This window comes from Haplochromis burtoni, unplaced genomic scaffold (genome assembly GCF_018398535.1).
Source record: "Haplochromis burtoni strain Fernald_Lab_line unplaced genomic scaffold, NCSU_Asbu1 Contig_250, whole genome shotgun sequence".
In the NCBI taxonomy this organism is placed as follows: Eukaryota; Metazoa; Chordata; class Actinopteri; order Cichliformes; family Cichlidae; genus Haplochromis; species Haplochromis burtoni.
In genome coordinates, this window is record NW_024582611.1 from 345,834 (window position 1) to 363,811 (window position 17,978).

At 36.9% G+C, this 17,978-nt stretch overlaps 1 protein-coding gene across 2 annotated transcripts in view; it reads left to right on the top strand.

Moving 5' to 3' along the window:
• Nucleotides 1–4,204, top strand: part of snx2 (sorting nexin 2) — a 27,467-nt gene extending 23,263 nt beyond the window's left edge. For both annotated transcript variants that reach the window (XM_005938635.2, XM_005938636.2), the window contains 3 exons: nt 720–800; nt 894–965; nt 1,563–4,204. In XM_005938635.2, the coding sequence (XP_005938697.1) occupies nt 720–800; nt 894–965; nt 1,563–1,613 (204 nt within the window). In that variant the 3' untranslated portion in view covers nt 1,614–4,204. The remainder of the gene's footprint in view (nt 1–719; nt 801–893; nt 966–1,562) is intronic.
• The last annotated feature ends 13,774 nt before the right edge of the window (nt 4,205–17,978 follow it).

Consider the following 17,978-nt stretch of genomic DNA (forward strand, 5'->3'; position numbering starts at 1 on the left):
TCAGTCGTTCATTTAAACATTATTTTGTGTTCTTCTTTTTTTTTTTTTTTTTTTTTTTTTTTTAACACAAAGGAAACTAGTTTGTATACAACACTTTAGGTTATGTACGACTAAATAGTTCTTCCTGTTATATTTAGGGCGCAGAAATGTTGGCATGAAAAATATCGTGTAGATGAACCTGTTACTGACATAATCAGTGTTCAGGTATTTGCAATGTGTCAAATATGCTCACAACATTTCCTGTGATAGATCCCATTCTAAATCATAGATCCCATTCCAAATCCAGTCCCAGTTGGATTTACTTCAGAACATTGTTTCTGTTCCAGCTTTTCCAGCAGGAGTTTTAATAGACAAAGTGGGCATTTTCAAATTTCATGCTTAAGATACATACAAGTTACAGGTGCACATAAGTCAAATCTGATTTTTTTTGGTTAAAATATGTCTTTGTAAACTTCAAACTATCAGTAACAACATCAGTAATTACTGGTTGGTATTGTCATATTGTTTTTTTTTTTTCTTATTTAAACTGGCATGTGAAATCAGTCATCTAGAACAATCCTAATTATGATGCAGTTTAAAGCTGCACTTTTGCAGAAAGGCATTAAACACTTAATAATAACCAGCAATGTTTCTAAAATATGACAATGAAATTTAGAATTACAGAAATATTCTAAATGTAGTTTTCTCTTTTCCCTTTTTTGTATGTATGTGTGTTTCAGCTGGAAGGGAAGGTCCAGCAGGGCGAGAGAGATTTTGAGCAGATTTCCAAAACCATCCGCAAAGAAGTCAGCAGGTTTGAGGTGCGTGGGTGAATGTGAATATGAATCGGTGAACTGTTAAATGATGAAATGAGGTGGGCAAATAAATACACTTTTTATGTCATTTTCTAACAGAAAGAGAGAGTGAAGGACTTTAAAACAATCATTATCAAATACCTGGAGTCTCTGGTTCAGACACAACAGCAGGTAAACAAAACTGTTAGTGACATTTTTCATCACAACTAAAATACTCTCGAAACGCTCTTTTAAATATAAACTTTAAATTAAAAAAAACTTTTGTGTTAAACTTTGTAAATATCATTTATTGATATGAAAATTAAAAAATGTTTAATTTTCATTTGAGCAAGATACATATTTTTTGTGTAAAAACTGTCTGAAAATTGCACTTTTTCATAAAAGGTAATTACATATTTAGAATATAAGATAAAATAAATTGCATATCTGAGTACTGAGGACTGATGTCAAGCTATAAATTTTGGTGTCTTTTATTTGACAAAGAAAGATTAAAAACACGGATTCTAATTTAGAATATAAATAGTTATATGCTTTATACAAATATTTAGCACTTGTCTCCATTTTAATTGTTATTTTGGGAACAGTTATGCAGTTAAAAGTAAGAAAATTACAACCCCAAAACCAAAACAACAAAACTGGCACCTACAGGCTTCCATATAGTGTGGATGGAACGAACAAAACAAGTTTTCCATAAAAATGAAAGAAAATGCCTTGTGTTTGTGTTTGTCTCCTAACTGAATATTTCTTCACCTTTTTTTCCTCTTTCAGCTGATAAAATACTGGGAGGCTTTCTTACCTGAAGCCAAGGCAATCTCATAGAATCCGATCTACTCACAGACAGTCCTGACTGGCTCTTGTCAAACTACACTACCCATAATGCACATGTCCTCCTGGGTCCTTCCTGCTCCTTATTAAGCTCAGAGTAAAGAAGAGAAGTGAGGCAGCAAATCAGCTGAAATCTGATAAAGTTCACAATGTTTAACTCCTGCCCCCCCCCCAACCCCCCCGCCCCCCGCTGTGCTGCGTTCATGTCACGACTGAGGCTTTGGAACATTTAAAATAATACCTTAGGAATGCTGATACACCAAAACTGATTTCTGAGTTCCCTTATTCATTTTTATGAAGTCTAAAATCTGCAGGGAGCGATTCTTTGGGTTGGAAAGTCGTATTTTCGTAATAATGTGAACGCAGCACGGGTTATGGCCCTGGTGAATTTTCTTTTCTTTTTTTTTTTTCTTTTTTTTTTTAAACATTCTGGTTGATTTTGTTTCTTTCCTTGTTGTGCATGAGGAAAAAGGTGATTGCAGAAAGCTATTTAAGGGCTTTTTACACAATAATGATCAATATTCAAACTTTTGACTAAAGAAAGTTTTTGTTTTTTTTCTCCATAAGCTCAGCATTTGAAGGCATGTTTCCACCTTAAAAATGTGGAACGTAATTCACATATATTTGAGATTTGAACTGATAAAACAAGATATTCCCTTAAATAAATAAATAAATAAATAAATGAAAAATAAATTGGTAATTTTGAAAAAAGGAATTCATAAGAACAGTTTCTTTGAAGAAAGCGTTTTGATCCTCTCAACCGAAATATTGTGTCTTTAGTTAAATGAAGATATTTACATTTCATTTCTTTTCTGGTTTTCTACTACCCACGAGTGCTGGCAGTTAAGGATGTTAGGATTTCTGCACCTCCAACTTTAATCTGCCATTCCCAGTGACCTGTGGGGAAAAACAAACAGGACCCCTATGCCCAGCTTACCTTATCGCCAGTTAAATTTCATCCAGTTTAAGTCACCAGTTTATTTTACTGAAGGAAGTTTTTACCTTTTTTTTTTTTTAAGCAGTTCAAACTGCTGAGTCAGAATATGCGCTTTTATTTTGAAGTTTGGATCATGAGCTGTGAAACCGATCCAGAGTACGTGATCAAGGACGACCGACTGCATCGTGTTTGTGTATTGTGTCTTGTTACCTCCTGCCACCTGTTCTTTCACTTCCTCTCATTCCTTTCAGAGCAAGAGCCTGTGTTTTTGTTGCTGTATGATCGTAAGTGAAGGCAACATTTTCTGTTTCTGTCCTCTCTGAGCCAACAAGAGCAGAGAAGGAAGACTCTCACATGCTGGTTTGGTTCATTGCTGTTCTCGAGAAATTATGGATGGAAGTTTCTGAACAAAAACTTTTAGACAGTTTTTTGGGCAGTTAGTTTGAAACCCTTTTGAATATGAATAGAACTTAATACGCTTCAGTGGACACTGTGACATTAAAAAAACCATTTTCTTCTTTTAATATTTTCCACCTGTAAATGACAAATTTACCTAATTTCTTGGCCAAAATATAAGTCAAAATTTCAGATTATCTGAAAATTTCAACTTACTAAGTCAAACTTCTGAGAAAATTAGTTTTCTTTTGCTTCTCCCAATTCTAATGTGAATCTACAAGAGCTGCAATATCGAATGAAACATTAGTAGCCATAAAAAAATGTGAATGTTGATTTTCTTACGACTTGAAATCATTATACGAATAAACGATAATGCGAGAATGCCCCTCTGTGGCAGATTTTCTCCATCTCTGTTAAATCATGCTTAATATACGCTTAATTAGTACCTTATGAAGCTTGAGTGTGAACTGGGCCTTGGTGGCTTTCTTCCTGCTGCTCATGTTCAGCGCAGAGAGGAGACTTTAAGGTTTTGAGTTTTAAATTTAACAAGAACTGATTAAATCAATCAGAAACGGCTTGTTAGTATTTCTGAGTTTTGGAAGCTTGTGGTGTTCCAAGCTCTTCATTACAGATGAAGGATTTCCTTCAGGGAATGATAATAAATCTGGAGTTCGGAGCGTCTGAGTAGTTTCAGGCCTGGTGGAGGTGAGACTTTGTCAGCTGACTGAGTAGGTGTCCGTCCAGAGATCAGCCTCAGACTGTGAGATTCATTTTTTACTCTTTGTTAATTAAGGTGACGACTTAAAAATCCTGCAGAATATGACCTTGATTTTATTTTTTGTTGAATTCAAAGAACACTTTGCTATCCAACGTCTGTCATAAAATCTACAAATCAGATATTTTAGCTTATTTGATACAAGCAGAACGTAAAACTGGAATTACTTTTGATTTTGACTTTTCTTTTGGTGCTCAGCCCACATTACTCCTCAGTCTTAAATTCTACAAAACTATGTTGATTGTTGTGTTTTTGTTCATGTTTTGTTCCTCATTTCCTGCCACCAAATGATGTGCAATGGTTGAGAACTTTTATTTGATTTTAGTTTTTGTTTAGTTTTTTTTTTTTCACTGATGATGAAATGCTTTATCTGCTGAGATTTTTTTTTTTTTTTAAAGCCATTTTGGTTTTGATGTGACATTCCTGAAGTGTGACAGAGCAGACGTTTGAGTACAATAAAGGAATGTATCTCATCCATGGTTGGACTGGGTTTCAATTATTTATCTTCTGACTGGTTAAGCATCAGTTTATCTTCATTTTTAAAGTAAACCTAAGCTTTAACCTATTGTAAGGCTTGTAAAAGCTTACTGCTGTGAATGTATAACAAACAGTATAGGTCAGATAATAAACTGAGGTTAATTGATTCAGTAAGATTATTATATATTATTAAATTACAGTAAGATTATCATTATTATGACCTTTGTGTTTCATGTGCTTTTTCCTAAAGACTTTAGATAAGTATATTTAAATCAAACTTAAAGAGGTCATTCAAACCAAGTTTGAAGTTGCTCAGTTTTCACAGCATATTCTATACATACATACACATATTCATATTCTATACATCCAAATACTGTAAATACTGTACTGTAAATCAAAACTGCAGTTAGTGTGCATTAAATATAAGACAATGTAAGTCTCATATTTTGTAACTTTAAATCAAGGTTAGTTGAATACCCTGTTATATACCTCGACCACTGCTTCTCACTCCAAATTCTCTTTCACATACATGGTTCTCAGTGTGTTTTGTCAGAGAACAACATCTGGAAACACAACAAGTTTCCAGATAAATATTTTGCCAAATATTCATCAAATGTTTGCTAAATGTAATTAAATATAGTTTTTATTGCATATAACATATACTGTAGTTTATTGAATGAAATAACGTGTTTTTTATTCTAGTGTTTAAATCCTATAATACTGTGACAAAAATATCCGTACCTCTTGTAAGTGGGCATAGTTACTTAACAGGTGAGCTATACTAACTAGATTGTTGTGAGTGTAAAGTATTTAGGTACGATATCACATGAAGAAAAATGTAGTAGACTGAAGTAAAAGAGTAGTAACAAAGAGTAAATGTTGTAATGCATAAAGTAAAAGATGTCACAATGTAAAAACTAGATTTATTTATTTTTTAGAAAGTTAAACTTCACACATTCACAAATACTAATAAATTGGAAGGTTATCGGATGATGCAAGACTTTTTTTCTGTCATTTTTTTTTACTTGTTATATTGACAATCAAGTTATCATAAATAGTTTCCTGTCTAATAAAGGGCTAATTTAACAAAAACCCAATGTCAGTGCTAATCAGGAGTCATTAATTATTACTGGAGGTTCGTCTACTGCGGCCTTTTTCTAGATTAACATTTACACCGTTCTCAGACACAAATGACTTAAGTACTAAAAAAAGTGCTAAACTAAATTGTTGCCATTATCTTTATGAAGCTCATTAACACTGTGGTAGCAAAAGGTGATTCCAGTGATTTTTGGATCGTGTCCTTGCCTACATTCAGTCAATCCTCAGCTGTCCTCTGTTACATGTGTTTCTCTCCTCCGGCTCTGTTTTTTCATCCAAACCGTTGTTTTTCTCAGAAGCTCGAAGTGATAATCAGGATGCCAAGACTGAAAACGATTCACACAGCCTGTCAGGAGGCTTCACGCCAGCTCTGCTTATACAGAACAGACTGAGCACAGAGGGAGAGTGATATCAGAAAGTGGGCTGTGCGGTACTTTGCATTGTGGCTGTGACAGGATTGACTAGCTGTCATATTCAGCTTTCAGGTTTTGGCAGAGGGCAAACAAATTCATACTTGACTATATTAAGAGACACCATAGCAAATATTTACACCCACTCTAAGTGAATGTAAGTGGTGTTTTCATTCATTTCAGCTTTTGTTTGACATAAGTTTATCTTTTAAAAAGAATTACCAGCTGTGATAACATGGTTGGCTGTGTTATCACCTTTTGATTGTGTGTGTGTGTGAGTGAGTGATAGCAAAAGACGCCTACTGCAGTATGAACTGCCTCATTCTTGAAGCCAGAAGTGATTACATCTGAACAGGACGGTGAAGTAACGCCCGTGCATCTTGCTTGGTTACATTTAATTGCACTATATAGACAAAAGGACTGGGCCATTTATGCATTACTCCTACAGAACCTGCTCAGCCATGGAAACCCATGCCATGAAGCTCCTGATGCACAGTCTTTGTACTGATGTTAATGCAAAAGTAGTTTGGAAATCTGCAGTTACTGAGCCAGCTGAGCATCGGTGACACTACGAACCCCAGCGCTAACTTTGCGTGGTCTGCCCTTTGCTGTGACTGCCAAACACTTCCAATGCTCACTGATAACACATTTGATCATGGATATCTAGAAGGAAGAAATTTCATGAACTGACTTGTTCCAACTGTGGCATCCCATGGTCAAATTTAGTGAACTCTTTAAAATGACCCATTGTTTTACAAATGTTTATAAAAGCAGACTGTATGGCTATGTGCCCAACCTTATACACTCATGAAAGAAAGGAAACCGAAAACATGTGAAGTGAAAGATTAAGAGACAGATGAGATACTTCAGATTAAATTATAAATCAAGAGACACAGTGCCTTTGTTGATACAGTGTATCTACTAATCAGAGCAAAATAAAAGATGTTTAAAATGTCACCATCAAAAGTTAATCTCAGACTTCTTACGTGGATTGTCTATAGCTGACCCCAGAGCAAGATGTCTGTTTCCATACACATGACATGTAATTTGGGACTTTTACTGATTTCTTTTAACTGTTTTTTTCCCCCAGGGTGGAATGATTACACGACATATATCTTTAATAAACCAGGTGTATGTCTGAATTTATTTTAGATTTTCTCTCATCCGCACATTCATCCATTCCAAACCCGTTTTGATTTGTGTTGGGATCATTGTTCTTCTGGACAATTTAAATAAAGTATCAGTATCACTAGCAGAAGAACATGAAGCTACCACCACCATACTCAAAAGCTGGTACACTGTTCTTAGGTTTTAACATTCTGAATATTGGTGAATCCAGTGAGTGTAGTCAAACAAATCCTTTTTATGCTGGCAAAGAGAAACTACCTTGTAGTCTATAATGATCACTGATGAGATGTAAATAGCTCTTGGCTTTGTCAAGTTGAAAGACTTTGTAGAAGCTTAAACAAAAATCCAAAGATTTAAATGAATGGATGTGTATATTTGAGCCTGTATGTATTAGGAAAAATTCTAAACCAATTCAAATTTAGGTACCCAACTAGTATTTTTGTTGTTGTTTTTTTAAAGTTGGTAAAGATGCTGTATAGTAATTTGACCACAACTGTATTTGCATTAAAATGCCCCCAAAGGCAAAAACAAACACAGTAAAACATTCCTGATGATTCCTTAATGAGCTTAATTAGTGGAGATGCGACCTACCTATAGTTACTTGTTTCAGCATTCAGTGGTTTCTTCATGTAGCTACACCCTTAATAATGCAAAACTCTAAACCTTGATGACAATTTTACTGGATATGCTAGTGTGATGAAAACTTGGGCACTTTAACATGGGAGTCTACTGGGATTGATGTGATTTTGGAGGCAGTATGTAGTGGTGATTTGTGGTTGTCACTCAGCGGTGTCACGTCAAGTTTGGCTGCAGTAAAACCAGTGGAACCACTGCTGTGTGATTTCCCTCTGAGCTCTTCTCTCAGGTTGAGAATAATGCAGGTAAACCTGCATGCTTAACCTTCCCACTATCAATTTGTCTGAAGAGTAATGGTTCATCCAGTTTTCCAGTTTCACCTCCACCTCTAGAAATTTCACCCCGACTCCAGAATAATGCGTCTGCATCTGTTTTCCTTGCTCACGCTAACCTCTCGCTCTCACATGACTCTAGAATAATGTAGATGTATTTCTTTTCACACTCCCCGCCGCGACCCCCATCGCTATCAATCTGGCCTTAGAATAATGTAGGCACATCTGTTGTGCTCACCCTCCTAACCCCTCAATTTCCCCACTACTTCAGGATAATGTAGGTGCATCTATTATCTCCGCTCACACCAGCGCTGCTGTCTACGACCCGTTTTCAGAATAATGTAACTGCATTTACAAAGAATGGGCCTCCCCTCCTAACTTCGCATGTTATCTAACAGGGTTAGGAAATAAATAAAAGGCCGTGTATGTAAACCTACAAGTGCAACTTTAAAACTGTGCAGGGGAATTTATTTTTTCAGCTAATCAGCTGCACTAAATCGTCACAGCATCGCAGGTTTCCATATTCTCTCCTGTGCCAACTCCAGCTGCCCCCCCAGGGACAACAACACAGACGAGGTGCAAGGAGGGAAGAGAATGGAACAAAAAGCACTCAGAAGCAGATAAGAGTGTTGTTGCGGCCTCACCCCCGCCTTTTATTTATCATATCTCCAAATAGCAGTGTAGCTGTTGTGCTGTGGTCAGGATACAGTGACCTTAGTTGATCAACTACCCCCCTCAGCAGCCTGATAAGAGGGCTAATATAACAGCGAGCTTGTGGGGAAGGCTGTACTGTAATTATTTCTGCGCTGTCAGAGAGGGAACGGACCGAGGCCCTCGTGCCGATTCAAATCTGAGGGGAAACTAAAAAAGAAGCGGAGGAGGTGGTGGAAGGAAGGAAGGGCCACAACAACAACACCAGCGAGACAAATATCAGCCAGGCGCCGCGACACGCTTGAAATTGGACCAGTTTGTCATGCACAGAAATGCCACACACACACACACACACACACACACACACACACACACACACACACATCTGTGAGACCATATAGGACTTAATTCAAACTTTACTGGTAACACAGAAACCACTCACAGTTAGATGTGGGAGAAATGTAGAATTTCAGTCCTCACTTGGATGTTGAAAGCACAGATATAGCCTACTTTATACAAACTCTTTGATTCACATGGGTCCAGACCCACATGGGGCTAAGAAACTATGTTTCAGTAAAAAAAAAATTATTAAAAGAAAATGGCAATTGAGCGGTTGTTGGATTTGTATATATGGATATTTCCAACTTGGAAAGTTTATATTTGTCAACTAAATATTATTTACTCTTTTACTTTTCACATATTCTTTAACTCTTTAAGACCTACCATAGAACTAAGTCCACCAGAGCTTATATTATATTTTTACATGCTGTAGTGCCATTTTTGGGAGCATTTCAAGTTGCTATACATCAATACAACCATTATAGCCCAAATTCTAATAATATGTCTGCATTAAGTGCACAGTAATTACATAAATTGCAAAAAAGTGCAATAAACTACAAAAAAAATTGAAAATCATTTTTGTTTTTTTAAGATATATTTCTAGTTAGAGAAATTTAAGAGGCTTATCCCTCAAAACTGTAAATACAAAAAAAGTTGCACAAAATAGTTTCCCACCACAGGAAATTTATTTTGAGTGTCTTCATAGTTTTATTTCTGAAATACACCAATTTTTATACACTGCAGGAAAAACGAAAATAAATATTATAATGCAAATTTGCAAAAAAGCAGCATATGCATCAAAATAAAATATTTCCAGCAGTGCAATATGAGTCCTAAGCATCCCAGAAACGACACAGAAAGTCATAAAGTCAAAGATAACTTTTAAAAACACCAGTCTAGGCTCATGAGGCCCTGATGTTTTTTTTTTTTATGAGTCCCTGATGGTAAAAAACTACATATCCGTGAAAATGACGTCACTTCCGGTTTCGGGCAAGTAATGGCAGACGTGCGAAAGTTTGCGCTGACGTCTGTTCCAATGTAGGAAGTGTTATGAACAGCTGATCGGATTGGCAAAGCGTGTTTCTGGAATTTTATGTTTTTGTTGCTGCAAGTGGTTTTTATGCAGTTTTTGTAAAGCTATATGTGGAAGGAAAGTGTGACCTGGGACAAGCTGATGGCATAAGATGTAAGTACAACTCCTCCGGTTTCATATGCAAAAAAAATGATTGCGCTAGCTTACGTGGTTGCAGTGCTACCAGGATTTAAAAATAGTTATGCAAAACAGAGCCCCTCTCTGACCGGTTTTAAAGGGTTAAGGATATGTTCAATCGATTACAATCTATTATGTTGAAACAAAATAAAGTAGTTGTGCTTTCTCTTGAAGTGCCACCCTCTGTGAGGCTCAACGCTTAAGTTGTACCTCAGAATAGTCTACCGAGGTTACTTTGGAGTCATCCAGCTGGTCTTGAAACTAAGAGGCAGCATATTTTAATGAAGAAAGAGCTAAAGACACTGAATGGATTTCTGTATTCCCATGAGACAATTTACTAATCTCACTAACTGTTGCAGTCGCACTTTATCTTCCTAAGGTCTCTTAAAATCACAAAAATTCAAGTTAAATTTCTGATATAAATCTTTTGTAAGGACTTGTGGCCTTGCAACTGAGGTCCAGCAGTGTGTTGTTGAGTAAAAAAAAAAGCAAGGTTCCAGTTTATCAAGAGGCAGAAATGAAGGAGCAGGAGTGCAGGAGGACAAAGAGATGATAAAAATATACATGTACGAATGTTAAATGCTACCAGGATACCCAAAGAGGTGTTTGGGATTTTGAAAGTAAAAGTAACTTATAGGTAGTATGTGGCTGGTCTCTGGTCACATACATAAACACTGTCTTGGCCCCTGTATTCAAGATGGCAAGAGAGACATGGCGGCTTGTACAAACTGGAACCTGCTTTGATGTATTTTTAAAGGACTGATTCCAAGTTTATGTGAATGCATCACTGACCTGGAAGATTGATGAGTACAGCTGTTTTTTTTTCCAAAGTTTTATCCAAATTACTCAATCAAGTAGGCATACTGTATGTCCCAATGAGTTTTGGGTTTAAAATCAGCTTTATTATATGGCAGAAAAAGATATTTTAGAAATCACCAACTGTCAAACTCTGAACTGGCCTGTGTAAATTCTCCTTAAAACTTTAATTATTGTGAGCTTGATGTCTCATAATATGTGGTGTTACGTGTCACCGCAAATCAGCTTCAGTGAACTGGACCTCTCAACTGTGTTTGTGGTATTGTCGACTGTTTTCAAAGAATAACAATAATTAAAAGAATTAAGTTTGTGGCTGATGGAGCCTCTTACTTAACACTCATTACGAGTCATGTCTGTGCTTTGCACCTGTGTAGTTTATGGGTGTAGCGGCCTAATCAAGCCTACTAACATTAGCCTCTCATCAAAATATGGTAACTTCTGGCGGGAGAAAACAGGATGGTATTGACCTCAAGGTTAAGGTGTGCTTGTAAAACCTACACATCAGAGGGGGATGGTACCCTAGCTCCTTCCATCTTTTAAATATAGTCTATGGGAATTCTCAATTATTCAAGTACAGGTGGAGATGGAAAAAATAGGAAAATGCTGGAATCTCTTTGCATTCTTGCTCTTTTCTTTGTTTTCTCCCTCATGTTTTTTTATTCTCTTGACAACAGTCTTGCATGTATATCTGTCTCTCTCTGAGCACTCTCTGTATTCACACACTCGTCGTGCGTATGTCGATCAGCTGATGGTAAGTGCTTCAAGACTTTGACAACATTTCTCTGCTCTTTGTCCTACTCCATCCTTCATATATAATTTAACTTGACACTTAAAACCTGATCGGAACTAATAATAATCAGACATTTCAATAAAAAGGATGTAATTAGTGTTTTTCTAGCTCCAGGGTGAATTATGAACAAATTTCTCAAACTGAAACTCAGCCAAGTTTATTTGACCTTGAAAACAACAAGCCCAAAGCCACTTTGTAGAGACTGCAGCATATAATTGTTAACAAACCAAAAAAAGAGTGTCAATTGTGGCTTTTATTGTGAAGCTGGGAGGATGTATGGGCTAGCGTCGCTCTGTGATAGATGACACGATACCCAGCTTTCCTGATTTCGCAAATTTCTATGAAATGTGTCCTGAGTTCATGAAGGCGAGCAGATAAGAGACTGGAAGAGGTTCGCCGGCCAATAGAATTCATCCATTTCTGCCTCTTATCTGCTGATAGTGGAGGACCCTCTCTCCCCTCCTTTGCACTCCTTCCCTCCTCTCCTTTCCTTTGCTTCTTCATCACTTTCCTTTTCCGTTAGTCTCCTTTTTACTTCTTTCTTTGCTCTTCTTTCATCTTCTTCTTTTTGTCTTTTCTCTTTATTCCCTCTGTCTTGTCACAGATCGGTTCTTGTTCTCATCCTCCTTTCTCTTTTCTTGTTCTTCTTTGTCTTACTTCACACTTATATTCCACCTTAAATAAAGGTGACAGCAGCTGCACAAACTTTAATTGCACATATTCACACAACTGCTAGATGTTGCTTACCTTTAAAAGTCACCAGACACATAATCAGATGGTTGCAGAAGCAACTTATTAGAAACAGAATCATCTTTATTTGGCACACAAACAAGGGATTTGACTTTGCTTCACTTTGGTCTCTGCATTAAAAAAAAAAATCTTAATTTTTTTTCTAATTAATAAAAAATTTAGCAGCATAAACTGAAACATCACTAAAGTTTTAAAGGCTTTTAACTTGTTGTTCAAATCAGTTGAGTGTTCATAGTAAAGTCTGTCTGTGGAAACAACTCCACTGATAGTGGGCAGAGTTTGGACACAGTTTTAAACTTTTATCCTAAATTTTTCATTATAGAAAGAAATGTGTTGGACAGCAACTGTGTGTTTTCTAACTTCACACATAACCAGAAAAACTCCACTATAAAACAAAAATGTAGAGTACAGCCACAGCAGTGGTAGCTAACTGCTGCATTTCTTCAGTGTATTTGGCAGACCTCACCCCTGATTCACTCTTTGTGTTTTACTGAAAAACAGGTTCCAACTGTTTGTCTCCAAAAACCTCAGAGACTCAGAGCTTCCGGTAAAACTGCCAGCGCTGCCGTTCGGCAGTCTGAGACACTAGATCTTCTTTAAGACACTTCAACTCTTTTTTTCTCTCTTTCTGTTTTTTTTGGGTCCCTTAAAACAACATTGATTGTTTCCCGCAATGACTTTCTGTCGCTGTGGTAATGATTATGCAGATGTGGCACAACCTTTCCGTTTGACGGGTGGTTCCCACGGGGAGAGGTGGTGACACCACAGTTGTTGCCACGCCGACAGGCATCCGACATGATCCCTCCCCTCCTCCTTGTCTGCTCCACCCGACCCCCCTCCTTGTGCTTAGTCTGGCCTTCTGGATGCTGAAGAAGGTGATGGAGGAGTGGGATGCTCTGCTTGCTCTGCTGGAGCTGCTCACCTAAAACTGTGAAACATGTTTCCTGAAATGCTCTGTAACAACATAATGTCACAATCAAAATTACAAAAAAACAAACCAAACCTACTCAGTGCATTTTTAATTCTAATATTGTATCTAGTCTGTCATAATTGTCTTATTTTGTATTTTTTGTAGTTTGCAATTTAAATCATAAACCTTAAAAAAATGTCAGAGCAGGAGGGAATAAAACACGTGCCCGTGAGCATGGCATAGATCACTGTTCTAGCAAATGCTTAATGCACTCCAAGGTGTGTGTGATGATATGCTAGAAGATAAAATGTCATAATATAAGTTAAACGTAAAATCCCCTTTGGGTTTAAATCACTTAAATCAATTAAACATACAGTGTCCTTTTAACAAAATGACTAAATCAATTGCCCAGTATTACAGAATATTTTTAATGCTCTTAATTCATTGCATTGTTATGTGTTGGCATCCGGTAGTTTTTGTGAAAATATTTTCCGGCAACTAGTAATTCATTACATTTGTAAATTCTACAAACTATAAAATTATCAACAATATTTTCTATAAAGGAATTTAAAGAATATTTGGATGTATTCAGTGTTTTACACATTTTGTAAATTATGTCCACATTCAGTTCAGTTCAATTCAGTTCAATTCAATTTTATTTATACAGCGCCAAATCAAAACAACAGTCACTTCATGGTGGTTATATTGTAAGGTAGACCCTACAATTATAGATACAGAGAAAAACCCAACAATCATATGATCCCCTATGAGCAAGAACTTTGGCGACAGTGGGAAGGAAAAACTCCCTCAGGAAGAAACCTCCAGCAGAACCAGGCTCAGGGAGGGGCGGGGCCATCTGCTGCAACCGGTTGAGGAGAGAGAAGGAAGAAAGGATAAGACATGCTGTGGAAGAGAGACAGAGATTAACTCATTCACTGCCAATGGCTGGCAGTGAATGAGTTAATAACAAGTATGATTCAATGCAGAGAGGTCTGTTAACACATAGTGAGTGAGAGAAGAAAAACTCAATGCATCATTGGAATCCCCCAGCAACCTAGGCCTATTGCAGAATAACTAAGGGAAGGGAGGATTCAGGGTCACCTGATCCAGCCCTAACTATATGCTTTAGCAAAAAGGAAAGTTTTAATCCTAATCTTAAAAGTAGAGATAGTGTCTGTCTCCCGAATCTAAACTGGAAGCTGGTTCCACAGAAGAGGGGCCTGAAAACTGAAGGCTCTGCCTCCCATTCTACTTGTAAATACTCTAGGAACAACAAGTAGGCCTGCAGAGTGAGAGCGAAGTGCTCTAATAGGGTGATATGGTACTACAAGGTCATTACGATAAGATGGGGCCTGATTATTTAAGACCTTGTATGTGAGGAGCAGGATTTTGAATTCAATTCTGGATTTAACAGGAAGCCAATGAAGGGAAGCCAAAACAGGAGAAATCTGCTCTCTCTTTCTAGTCCCTGTCAGGACTCTTGCTGCAGCATTTTGGATTAGCTGAAGGCTTTTCAGGAAGTTTTAGGACATCCTAATAATAATGAATTACAGTTGTCCAGCCTGGAAGTAATAAATGCATGAACTAGACAGGATATTTCTCATTTTAGAGATATTGCGCAAATGGAAGAAAGCAGTCTTACGTATTTGTTTAATATGTGCATTGAAGACATATCCTGGTCAAAAATGTAATGGTATCAATCCTCAAAGTTTAAAATTTCAATTTCTCTGTATTTCTCATGATTGGATATTTTCAGTATATTTTAGGCTTTCATGTTCAAATGTTTGTAAATTCTTTATTATACAGACAGTAAGGATAGATATTCTCTAAAAGTCAGTGTTAAATATATATGATTTTTTATTCTGTTTTCTAAAAAGAAAAACATCCTAGCAATAGCAGATTCTAAAGATTAAGTAGGAAAAAAAGACATGTCGTGAACGCAGTATGTCAAACTAAGCAGTATTTATCAGGCAGATATGTTAACCATTGTGACATTTTAAGTGTGTTGTATTCTTAAATAGAAAGGATTAATCTCTTTTTAGCTTTTTTTCCATGAGGTGTTGCTTTCAAACATGTGTGACATGTCATAAAAACAGATCTGCTAAATGAAACATTTTGACATAGTAGATGTAATTGGACTGTGACAGAGTAAAACCTCCTCTTATGTCTCCTGGCTGCTCTTCTCTCCTCCAATGACAACCCTGCACTGATTTATTCTCTCTGATGATTGGCCGTCTGCCGTCACCTTGACAGCAAGCCTTCTTCATTATAACTCCACTTTTCCTCTCCTCTTCTTCAAATCATTTTTCCTTTCATATTAAGTTTTTTTTCCCTCCCTGTGCTCTGCCAGTGGATTTTATTTGACAGGAAATATTCCAGGCGATGCGGTGCGGTTGTAGATCTCGGGCCGTGGCAGAACGTATCGATCGGGCTGATTTGCATACATAAATCTATTGGCTATCTGACACTTGCCAATATTCTGGGCAGCGGGGAGCAGTGGTGCTGAGTCGGCCAGGTCACATTATCATTGGTGATGGAGCTTTGATGAAGTGTGACAGCGCTGCACAGCTGCTGACTGACTGGCTGAGAGACTGCACTGTAAAAAAATTCATGTTAGCTTTAACAGCAGCTTATTGCTTTTTAACAGTGAGTCTGTCAGACTATATTTACATATTTTTATTCAACACCTTGAACAAAAAGTAGGGTATATTTCCCTGAGCACCCCCAGGTTATTTTAATTTGTTAAGTTAAAAAGTTAATATGCGTGTGATAAAATAATTTTGTTAACTGAAATAATACGAAAACTAGAAAATGAGAAACTTGAAATGAGCAAACCCACTTTGGATACATAACTGTAACTACACTAAACAAACAAACAAATTAAAACTCAAAATAAAATGAAAATAAAAACTAATTAGAACATTGTAGTAACTGTGACTTTGTAAATTGTAAACGGTTATGTAGGAGTTTAGGAGTTAGAAAATTAGTGGCATCATCATTTTTGGATTTAGACTGAAATTTTGAAACATTTGGAAGCTTTTTACATAAGACTTGAAATTAGCATCAGACATCATAAAATCAAGGGTGAAGTAAGGCCCAGGTAATTAATTAAGATTATTATCTTAATTAAGAGATCTTTCGGCAGCTGTACGGTAAATGTGACTCCCTGTAGAGATACGCTTAGTTTAGTTAAATTCATTTCAAATCAATTTATATGGTTCCACCTGATAACAATAGTCACCTCAAGGTACTTTATGTTCTAAGGTAAAGACCCAAGAAAGAAACCCCAATGATCACATGACTCCCTATAATCAAGCAAAAATGGGAAGGAAAAACTCCCTTTTAAGAAAATAAAACTCAGAACTAAGTTTAGGGAGGTGACTGGTTTGACTGGTTGGGGGTGAAGGGAAACAGAAGAGACTTGACATGTAGTGGATGAAGCTGGAGGCTGGATTGAAATGGGGTCTTTGTCTTCTATACAGTCTGACTTCTTATTGCAGCTATAGTAGCTGTCCCCTGCTGGCCATTAGAAGGAATGCAGCTTCAAGGTTTTTCTCCATTGGCTGAACATTTTAGACCCAGAAGCCACTGCCATCCTTTCTTTACAGTCTATAGGCAATGTTCACTCTTACAGCTTTACACAGTGGGCTTTTGAGTGGGATCAGCAGTAGGAATGACACTTTGTTAGTATTTTAAAATACAAAACACTAGTTTTAAGTTTGTTTCCCACCTATCATGGTCTAATATACCTGCCGTTTGTTAGATCAGGTTTGGTTAAAACATATATTACTCAATTGTCATTTTTATTTAGTTGCACTGTCCAGTAAATAAGGAATCCATTGCACTCCGTTGCAGTTGGTGATACTGACTAGGTAATTGTCAACTTTTGACTTGGACCTTTAAACAAATAAACATAATTAATGCATTTAATTGATAAATGTCCAACTGTCCTTTTGAATAACTTCCTGTCTGGACTTTGTTTCATCACTTTTTGTTCTGGCTCTCAAGTGTCCTCTTTTTAAATCAGTGATGAATAAAATTTGGAAAACGTTTTATATTTTTAACTGGCAGAAGCTGTTGTGTTACTGTTTTGGGCAGGGAGCCCAGAAGCACCATCCTGTCTCAGACAAATTGGACTGTCTACGCAAGAAAAAACACACGTCTTCAGCTTACACAGTGCTGCAAACAGTATTAAGTGTAAGCACATCTGTCTGCTCATATATCTAAAGCAGAAATAGATGACAAAGCTGGGACTTTGTTGTCATCCATGAATGTCTTGGGTTGCTGATTATTATCAGGCAATAATCTGCATTTTCAAGTTCAAAAAGATGATGTTCAACAAAGAACTGAAAACCCTGGCATACGTGACCAAATGAATGTGGTCAGCACTGCAAGCCTAATCTGAAGCCTTCAGGAAGCGCTACACCACCCATGCAAGAGACTCTCTGGGGTTGAAATCATCTTCTTAAAACTTGTTGAAACCTGGTTTATTTAGTTAATTTAGTGGAGATCTGAGCTTTGAGATTAATCACCAAACACAGCAGTCATTTCAAAACTTTAAACATCTGTAAACTCATAAAAAAATATGAATAGTATGTCAGAATTTCAAAATTTTGATTTTGTGTGCAATATGTGAGGAGGTTTATACGTTTAGGCATCATTTTCTTTATATTAGTGTCTGTGTCTCTGTCTTTCTTTGCATATGTGCACACACACACACACACACACACACACACACACACACACACACACACACACACACAC